The sequence below is a fragment of the Dendrobium catenatum genome, unplaced genomic scaffold, assembly GCF_001605985.2.
Source record: "Dendrobium catenatum unplaced genomic scaffold, ASM160598v2 original_scaffold_254917, whole genome shotgun sequence".
Classification (NCBI taxonomy): Eukaryota; Viridiplantae; Streptophyta; class Magnoliopsida; order Asparagales; family Orchidaceae; genus Dendrobium; species Dendrobium catenatum.
Genome location: NW_021573316.1, coordinates 417,794 through 428,453, shown reverse-complemented (window position 1 = coordinate 428,453; position 10,660 = coordinate 417,794). Strand labels below are relative to the sequence as shown.

Here is a 10,660-nt window from a genome sequence, read left to right as displayed (position 1 = left end):
TACTACAACAAAGCTTTATTTATTTATGTTAAACATATTCATTTATATAAATTATTTTGTCAAGTTGTTCTATTTGAAGTATGTGAGTTGTAGGATGTTAGCTATATTACAGATGTTATATATGACATTCTCGTGCAAAGGGATGTTTTGTGTGTGTGTGTGTGTGTGGGACATTTAGGCCATTTAAGGCAAACTCACACACATAACGCATACACAAAGTCTGGAACCTTAGACCTTTTAGTTGGAAGCCTAGGCTCTCAACCAACTGGCCAAGATGAGCTGTGTCCTATAAAGGAATATTGATTACTACTCTTTTTGGTTGAGTCAGTCTATTCCTCCCTTGCACATGAAAGTAGATTGGTGGACATTTCTTTAAATTTTTGAGGGTCTGAGGTTCTCTTGGGCTGCGAAAAATTATGCCAATGCCATGAAACAAACTTGTCCTCACACAATGGGTCGTGTGAGTTCAGTTCGAAGACAAAAAGAAACGGTATGGAATTAAACATTTATAACTACTAAATATTTTATTTTCAAACTTACATTGTTATTATAATTTTTTGTAGTCTATTACGAACAGATTACAATTATGGAAAATTAATAGGATGCACAAAAATGGGACATGGTCATCTGAGGACGCTATGCAGCGATGGGTACATATATATAGTTATTACAATTTTTTTTATAAATCCATTCTTAAATATATTTAACTATATGTTTTTGAACTGTAGATGCAGGCATGCAAGCTTCTAGCCAAAGAAGGGCTTACACCTGAAGAAGGAAGTATTGAAGCTAATGAGAGAGTTTTTGCTATAGTTATGAGACCAGAACATTCAGGTAGAGTTTGTACCCAAGGATTTGGTGTTACGCCGAGTAGATTCTTTCCTCAAAGCAAAAATGAAGAAGGTAGTGGTAGCGGCAGCAGTTTTGGACAGATAGCTAGTCTTAGAGAGGAGTTCATATCATTTCGTGATAATCAGGCGAGAGAATTTGGCTCATTTCGTGATAAGATGAGACAGTTTGTGCAAGAAATTCAAAGGAATCATCCACCCCATGGAGGATCAGAAATGGTATCAATTTTTTTTTTTAAGTTAAATGTAAATTGCTTGATTATTATTATCTCATTCTCTTTATATTATTTTCAGGGTGGAAATGACAATTTATCTGATGCCTAACAGTATGCTGATGAGCACTACTATTAGATGTGATGCTTTTGGTTATGTGGATGTTTTATGTAATTTCAAACTTTTGTTGTTTTGACTTTGAAATGTAAGATCATTTTTTGTGCTCATTTCCTTGTTATATATAAGAAATAGTGTTTCCTAGTAATCTTTCTTGAGTTTAACTTGGCATTTTGTGATTTCTAATTGTTTTATTACTTGTACATTTCTTAGTAACTGCTCATTTCCTTGAATGGAATAGTAATTTTCTCCTTGTTATTATTGTTATTGTTATGACTTTTACTTTAGGCTTTCATATATTAACACTCTTGATTACCAATTAACGTCATGCTTTACCAAAGATGAATATTTATATATTGTTTGTTACAGGTCTATTTGCGGTCACAGTTGGCTAACCAACTTAGATCTAGGGTGAACGGCCAGGTTTCACAATTAAAAAAAAAAAAAAATTCTAGACGTTAGTGGCGGTTATAACCGCCACTACAGACCAGAAAACCGCCTCAAAGCGGCTATCAGGTCGATTTCGCTAGCCATTATTGCGGTTAAAACCGCCATATTTCTGTACTTTTGCAGCGGTGATAACAGCTGCAAAAAAATGCTAGACGTAAATAGCTACCCCGCCGGTCTTCAAACCGCTGAGGAAGGCCGTTGCAGCGGATTGCAAAAACAGCGGTTATGTAGCGGTTCTTCGACCGCTGCAAATAAAATTGTGGCGGTTTTAACCGCCGGGAAAGGTGAATTATTATGCTGCGAAAATCCTATTTTTTGGCAGTGATATGAAATGTTATGTATATATTAATTATACAAGGAAAAGATCATGATTATTTTTATGTATGTTTAACTGTTATATTATAAACTGTTAAATTAAAATTTCAGATAAATAACTGAAATATAAGAATTTGTCAACATAAGAAGGAGATCAAATGAAAATAGGGTTTATGTATATGTTTAAATTGAAAAAAAATATTTTATTATCTCTTTATTTATATGTGGAATGTTAGTTTGTTAATTATTTTATATTATTGAAAGAAATATGTTAATCGTCTGACCATTCGTTCTCGCTTTATTAATTCGAGCCTCTTGTTAAGATCGTGACAGTATTAGCTCTTCCCTCATGCGCTAGCCCTCTTCCCTCCTTACCCCAAGTTATTTATTCTCTCTCTTTGTTGGATATCTCGCGATTCCTCTCCAACTTATTTTCTTTTAAAAGGATGTAAATTTTTTGAGATCTTTGTTTGATGTGATGCCTTTTATTGAATATGTATAATAATATTGCAAATAGATATTATTTTTTGAGATATTAATTTAAATTTTATAAAATCTTAACATTCAAAATATAAAAAGCACTTATGTAAATGTTAATCACAAATATGCGAGCTGCATACTTATTTATGTTTTGAAGATCTTCATCACCCTAAGGATTATATAAGTTAAAAGTTTTTCAAGAATGGAGATATCTTCTTTGAAGATGTTAAGAGAAATCTTTTTTTGCTTATGGCTAAAAAAATGCTAGTAATTTAAATATTAAAAGTATTTAACTTATAATTATTGAATATGTTATTTGTTTAAATGATTTTATTTTTAATCATATATTTCTATTATTATATAATTTAGATTATATTTACACGATTTTAATACTTAGACATTTTTCAATTCAATATATAGTTTCACCCTAATTGAGCCTTTAAACATTGAATTTCTAATTTTTTAGTTTCATATCTTATCGAGACTTGATTTGGGACAGTATTTTTATTATTTTTAAAAATTATTTTCTAGTAAAAAATTATTATAAAAAAATAAAATAAGAAAGTGATCCTAATTAAAACCTAAATTTACACAACTTAATTAAAAGGGTGTTATGTAAATATTCACATTATCGTCTCGGTTTAGCCAAATCCGATTCTACTACCATCATGAAGATTAAATGCACGCGAAGGGTTATTTCCGCCATTCGGTCAAATAAATTGGATATTTTCGCCAGCAAAGTTCCATTTCCAGAGCCTTCATTGAGAATTTACAGTCCTCTCTTGTCGTCGATCGAGCGACCTGCAACCCTACAACCGTGGGATCGATCCGACGACGAATTATGACTGTGGCGAGGCGGAATTTTGTTATCGAATCTCCCAACCTCTTGCAGATCGCTCCGAGATTCTTATCCGCCGAGTAAAACCCATTTGTTGTTTCCGCCTTTCGCTGCTCTCCCAAGGAGATCTCCTAAACCCTTGGTACGATCTTTCCTGGACACCGGCGGCGGGATTTACAAAATCCGACTGGGATTCCACCGCCGGATTGATGTTTTGGAGGAGACTAGGGATCGGCACCGAAATCTGATCTTGGGAATTCGATTATAGATGGCGACGTTGCGGCCACCGAACTTTGATGCCTTCGAGGCGTACTTCAAGAGAGCTGACTTGGATCAGGATGGGAGGATCAGCGGCTCGGAAGCCGTTGCTTTCTTTAAAGGATCTAATTTGCCCCAACCAGTCTTAGCTGATGTTAGTTGTCTTTGTTTAGTACCGTGATAATTAAGTCATTATTTCTGTGTTTCAGTGTTGGTTCCTTGTTTGTTCTCGAGTTGCTTACTGAGATATGGTTGACTTCAGTCATGCATGCCATTTAGTTGGAGTAGTTTCTTTGCTGAGCTTGCGTTCAAAATATCATATGTTGTGCTTTGGTTGGATAGTTGCATGGAAATTCAATTATGAACCTCTGGGATCTTGTTTGATTATTCGTTATGGTATGAGACTTAGATGCTATGGAGATTGATGGTTGACATTGAGAAAAGAGATCGAACCAGTTACTAATCAACAAGCCTTCTCAAATCTACCCTCTAAATGGACATCACCAATTCGATGTACATTTTCTTCTTATTTTTGTTATTGGATTCGCTTTGGCAGACATTATGTAGATTTCCGCCAAGAAGCATGCTTTTGAGAGATATCTGGACTAGACTGTCAAGGCATTAATTTTTTATTCAACCCTTGATACATTTTCTGAGTTCAAGATATCATTTCTTCGAAGAAACAGAATGAAGAAATTTATCCTTTTATTAGAAGTAGAAGAGAATTTAGGCTGAAATGTTTGGTTTGTGATGCTCGCTTTTACCTAGTATTAGTGTTTTAAAAAAAGTTATCTTGAGGTAGTCATTCTCTTACTTTATTGATTAAGGATTTCTGGTAACCCTTTGACCTCTGACACCTTCTAATGACGCTACTTAGCAACAGGGAGAGGGTTGGTTCTTGAGCTATGAGTATACTGGTCATTGGTGCATGCATGTTGTAAGGTGTGGTAATCAGCAGCCTTTTTTATATGGGTATGGGTTCTGCTTTATTCTTGAACTCCAGAATCTTGCAGAATTTGATATCTCGTGTTTTTGATCTGCTGGACCAAGTAAATTATTGGAAGCTTCATGTTAGGAGGGAGTAAGTACTTTATTCGTAAAGATTTAAGGTACAAATTTGAAAGTGGTTAAGGATTTATGTGGATAAATAACTTTGGATTTTCTAATTTAGGTCTTGCCCCATACTTTTTGCTAAGACTTGTAAGATCTTCATGTTGTAAACTTGTAATATGATTAACAATTTCATGCTTCAGCTGTGTTTAGGACGTGGCTTGGCAAGCTTTAATCACAATGCTAATATGAGATTGCCAAGTAAATTGCACTTGAGTGTCTAATAAGGCGATATCCTGACTTACACTTTATTGCTAATCACTTGACTTGTGATTAGCCTAATAAGGACATTGTCAGCTCAATTTAGTGATTTTCAGTGTTCTTTTGAACTCTTATTCAATTATGCAAAATTGCAAACTTCATAGTTTTTCCAAGATGCAAATATCAGCGGTTGATTAGCAAGCTGACAGTGTAATTTGTTGTTGAAATTTGTACCTTTCTCCCCCTTTTTTTTCGTAGGTCTTTTCTTCTACCTATGAAATGACCTCACCAGCAAGTCCTTGTCTTTCATTCATTTTCTTTGATACTTGTAATGACTACTCTCAGAGAGATTAAGCAAATTCAGTACTTGTCATAATATCTTCTGTGAATCGAGCTTATTCTTGTTTGTTGTAATCCATGTACTTATTGTATATTTTTTAAATTTTCTCATGCAGTATTTTTTGCGATTCAGCTAAATCTGGTCTTCTTCCCTCCGATGTGCAACGTACATAATATGCTCTTATGACGAGTGATTCAAACATTTTAGAAAATGCACCATTGGGTTATTTGATCCGATGAAATTCTATCTAGATTCTATGCTTGTTTTACCTTTTACTTAAACTATTATAGCTTCACGCAGATATGGAAGTATTCTGATCAGAACAACAGTGGTTTCCTTGGCCGCCCAGAATTTTATAATGCATTGAAGCTAGTTACTGTGGCTCAAAGTGGCCGTGAACTAACACCTGACATTGTCAAGGCTGCGTTGTTCAGTCCGGCTACTGCAAAAATTCCTGCTCCTCAGATCAATCCCGTACATGGTCCTGCAACTGTAATGAGCTCTTCAGTCACATTGAGGCCCCAGTCAGGCATATCAATGCCAGCATCCCCCCATATAAGTGTTGCTGGCCCAATGGGATCACAAAACTCTGGCCCAAGGGGAATATCACCTGGTTTAGCTGTGAATCAACAGTTGATTTCTCCTTCAAACAGCCATCTAGCAAGACCACCTCAAGGCACACCTGCTGCTGCTTCATATCCGATACAGGGTGTTAATCCAACACCGCCTGGAGCAACCAGCTTCTCAGGTGCGCCTCAAATTTCAAAAGCATCAAGCATATCGACTGATTGGTTTGGCATGAACAGTGGGGTTTCTGTTGGGGCTGCCTCACAAGGTCCTGTCCAAGGCACTGTGTCTTCAATAAAACAGGATGGTATCTGGTCAACTGCGGCAAGGACAACACCTGGAATGACCATCATGTCACCTACACCATCTGCAGTAGTGACCTCAGCATCTACCAGTGTATTAGATGCTAAGGATTCAAAAGCTTTGGTTGTATCTGGAAATGGTTTTTCTTCGGACTCTGCTTTCGGAGGCGATGCATTTTCGGCAACTCCTCAAGTAAAGCAAGATGGTATTTCAGCTGCTTTTTCTTCTGCTAGCACACCTAGCTCAGCAGGAATTGCTCCAACTGCTTCCTTATTTCAAAATTCAAAGGTTGGTGCACTTGATTCCTCGCAGAGCACTTTTGTACGACCTCTTGGTGGTAATCCACCTCCAGGAGCACAATCAATGTTGCTGAAAAATCCATTAGATCCAATTCAAAGCACTTTATCACCCGCTGCAGCTAAGTTGACAGCTGGAATTCCAAATTCTGCCAGTCAGCCACAGCTTCCATGGCCAAGAATTAGTCAAACTGATATTCAAAAGTACACTAAGGTGTTTGTGGAGGTAGATAAGGATAGAGATGGAAAAATCACTGGTGAACAGGCACGGAACTTGTTCCTCAGTTGGAAGCTTCCTAGAGGTGTGCACTTGCTGCAAAGTTTGCTTTAATTTCTATCTTTAGGGTATTTTGTCATATGATCTGCAGCATGTACTTTTTTCTCAAATTAAAGAAGAAGTGATCTACCTTTTTATTTGCAGAAATTTGGGTCCTTCCTCCCTCCAGAATTTTTTTTCTCATTTTTTTAGGTTTCCGCTGTCTTACTTCCACACTAACTTCAAGTTCCTAACTTTTTTATTAAAGCATAACTGTTCTACATATTTTATGCGCATAAACTTGGGACACTATCATTCTAAAGATCTTTCTCTTTTACTTCTCATTTTTCTGCATCTTTCAGTAAATTTTCATTTTTATTATTCTTTAGTTTAGCATTGTTTATAGCTTGGTTTCAAACCTTTTCAAATTTGTGTTAGGCCGTTTCTCCGATATTCTTATCCAGATTAGTATATTCTTAATTTGAGATATTTTTATTTTGCATTCTGCTCTTACAATTCATTTATTCACCGGGTAAACTGGTTTGTTGCATTTCTAGAGGTCTTGAAACAGGTGTGGGACTTGGCTGATCAAGATAATGATAGCATGCTATCGTTTAGAGAATTTTGTATTGCTCTTTATTTGATGCAGCGGTTCAGGGAGGGGCGTCCTCTTCCAGCTTTACTTCCAGATGTGCTTAGATTTGATGAGACTTTGCTGCAAGCCACTGGTCAACCTTCAGGCTTATATGGTGAGCCAATTTAGCAGCCAAGCACCGGTAGCTAAATTTCTACTAGTGGGTTTTTAGTTAATCATTCTCTCTCTCTCTAATAAGAAGCTATTTTTGACTGATAAATTCTGATATTCTATTATTCAACCAGTTGTTTGTCCTTAATCTCTCCTGAAGTCTTTTATTAATTTTTAATCAGGCTTATCAGGACAAGGGGTTCCTGGGCCGCGTCCCCCTGTGCCCACTACTGGAATGAGACCTATCATGCAATCTACAGTTCCTTATCAAGTAGATGGTGGCCAACGATCGCAACAAGGGCTGATGGCACCATTTCTTGTGAATCTGGTGAATCAACAGAATGAAGAGCAAGCCTTTGAGGAGGCTACAGATGGTCCAAAAAAGGTATTTCCTTTAATTTCTGAAGATGATGGGTTTTTCAAGTAGGAGGCAATGGTATCCTTACGCTGATATTAAAAAATGCTGATTCAATATATTTTTGTCATATTAGATTCAATGATTAAAAGGGTTTCACATTGTTTTTTTTTACCTATTTTGAATCTTATAACATGTAAGTGAAGACTGTTTTGTGCAATATAAACGTTTAATGGTTGTCCACTTCTTAATTTTATGGTTGAAGTAGGTGTCCAAGAAATGGTTTGAGTTGCCTTCTGTTCTTCTCTATTTATTCACATGTTTTTGTGATGGAGTTTTAATAAATTTATCATTGTTAATGTCTAGTGACTGCTATGTTGTTAATGGGAGATATCTGTACTTCAGATGCAAAACCAGCATTAATGATCTCCGATGAACACCATTCATGCCTATTCAATAATATATGAGAATCTGTCTCTAATGACCCACTTCTGAATTTTCGACCTAGTTTTGGTTACATTTTGATTGAGCACTGGTGTGGTGTAGTTGAGGATGCAACAGGAAATGCATGCGATGTTGATCTTGATAACAAAGTGGATGGTTTTGCTAGCTTTCTTTGTGATAGCATGGACTGATGGTGGCCATTGCTTTCTCAATCAGGTGCAGAACTTAATATGAAATGCAGGCAAAAGTGCTGTACTGTTAAGGGGGAAGATGATAGTGCTGCGAAGCCACAAGAGTGTCCTTTTTATTGGCGGGAAGTGATGAGGGAGAAGAAGTGGGAGTGCTAAATATTTTTTAAGGGGGACCGGTCGAAGATGGCTTAAAGTTACAGTAATATGCTTGCTAAGACTATTTGTTGGTTTTTCTCACGTTAGTAACAAGTTTATCCTCGTAAAATATCTTTTGTTTGTACAGTAAGGGTTGCTCCTAATATTGGGTGCAATCTGACAAGCATTTATTGTGATAGGTACAATAATGTGCTAGGCCTTATGCATTGAGTAAATATGTGAGGCGTCAATATTTGACCCGACCTAAAAATTCCTAGTCAAACGGGTCAACCCATTTGTCAAACGGGTCGGATTTGGACAAATAGATTCATTTCAAAAACCCGGTTGACCTTGAATGGCAACTTACCCGACCCTAACTCCCAAAGTTCGCGGTAAATGAACCTCGTCATCCGCCTCTCTAGTGGCCCCGCTGTCCGTTGGCGCTCGGTTCAAATCCTACTCCTAAACGTTAGGCTAGTTCCGCAGTCCGCAATGCTCCACGGCTTCAATGACGTTCCTCTTCTCTATCTTTGGTTTTCCTCTTCTTCGGCTTCGACGACTTTCCTTCCGGCTTCCTAGAGACGATGGGTCTAAATTAGTGTGCAAACGAGTCGGGTCGAGTCAAGTATTTGCCTTATTGTTGACTGTAACTGTTGCACGCCAGATCGGACAAACCGCTCCCGACCGACTTAAGCCCCAAACGACACAACCGCCTCTGCCGGTCCCACCTCACGACGATTCAACCACCGCCTCATTCACGAAATAAAACAATACTCCTCTCGTTCGGTTAACATTCACGCACTCATACACACTGAGAAGAAGAAGAAATCAAGTTTCAAAACTTACCTTTCGCCTTTCCTGTCGAAGCACGCCGTCGACTCCAGCCGACCAAGGACTCGCCGGCCTGCCGTCGACGAAGGACTCGCCGCCGGACCCGCCTGCCTCCGGCCAGACCAGCCTCCGCCTCCGCTTCCGCCGTGCGTGCCTCCGATCCCGCCTCCCTGTCTCCGATCGGGCTCTGCCCTAGTCCGAGCCTTCTCCCTCTCTCTATTATATGTTATAATATATAATATTTATTATGTATTATATATTATGTTATATATATAGTATATATTATGATGTTATATTATAATATATATTATGTTATATTCATATAATATATAATATTATGTTATAATATATATTATTTTATAATATATGTTTTATATATATATATATATATATATAATATATATTATAAAAAAAAATAATAACATATTAAAATAAAAGAATGGGATTTCCAGCAGGTGTCAGTAAGTACCATACGCTGTGACTTTGATCCCAACGGGTATGATGATTTTACATTTTTGAAGAACCAATTACGCCGCGAATCTTGATCCGGGTAGACAATGTTAAATTTGGAAAGAACATACCGCCTCGATCTTATAGATACACTGAAGAATGTATGAATTTGTATAAACTATTTGAAGACCTCCGCACAGCCGTAAAATCGAATCTGTTTGATCCGGCCAGGCGGGAACAGTACTTATCGCACGTGCGATCTCCGACATTACTCCCATCCGGTGGTGAAGAGGACAGTGAAGGCTAGCCGAAATCTATCACCAGATAACTAAAAAAAACTAGATGAACAACGAAAGGACGGACTAAAAAATTTGTAATGATACTGATATAATTCAAATTTAAAATCCAATTTAAAATAAATTTCGTCATCAATAAATATGGTGACTAAAATTCAAACTTGGACTTAACTCGATCGGACTAACATATTTGGAACTCAAATCAATACAACAATATAAAGATACCTAGAATTACTAAATGACTATACAATAGAAAGACGTTAAATAAATTTAAACAAAATTGAAACAAAGTCTATACTAATGAACTACAACCAAAAAACCTGAAAAAAAATAACAAAACAGTCATTGAATGAAAAAACCTACTAAATATTAAAGCATCAACTATATAAAAAAAATTGTCCATTGAAAAACATGGTTATAATAATAAATAGTATTATTAAAAAGAACTAATTGCAAGCTCTTTACAATTTTGAAGGAATCTCATTGCTCTATATAAAAAGTTCTTGAAAGAATATTCATCTATGATAAATTATTTCTTTCCATAGAATGAGGATATATGTTAAAGAGACTACCGGTTACCTCTCCAGAGTTCTATACTAGAACCGAACAAAAGGCGCCTAT

At 36.8% G+C, this 10,660-nt stretch overlaps 1 protein-coding gene across 1 annotated transcript in view; it reads left to right on the top strand.

The window, feature by feature from the left end:
• Window positions 1-3,142: 3,142 nt before the first annotated feature.
• LOC110103547 (actin cytoskeleton-regulatory complex protein PAN1) overlaps window positions 3,143-10,660 on the top strand; it is a 30,156-nt gene continuing 22,638 nt past the window's right edge. The window contains exons 1-4 of the mRNA XM_020832311.2: window positions 3,143-3,673; window positions 5,471-6,638; window positions 7,150-7,341; window positions 7,520-7,722. Coding sequence (XP_020687970.1) covers window positions 3,530-3,673; window positions 5,471-6,638; window positions 7,150-7,341; window positions 7,520-7,722 — 1,707 coding nt within the window. The 5' untranslated portion in view covers window positions 3,143-3,529. The remainder of the gene's footprint in view (window positions 3,674-5,470; window positions 6,639-7,149; window positions 7,342-7,519; window positions 7,723-10,660) is intronic.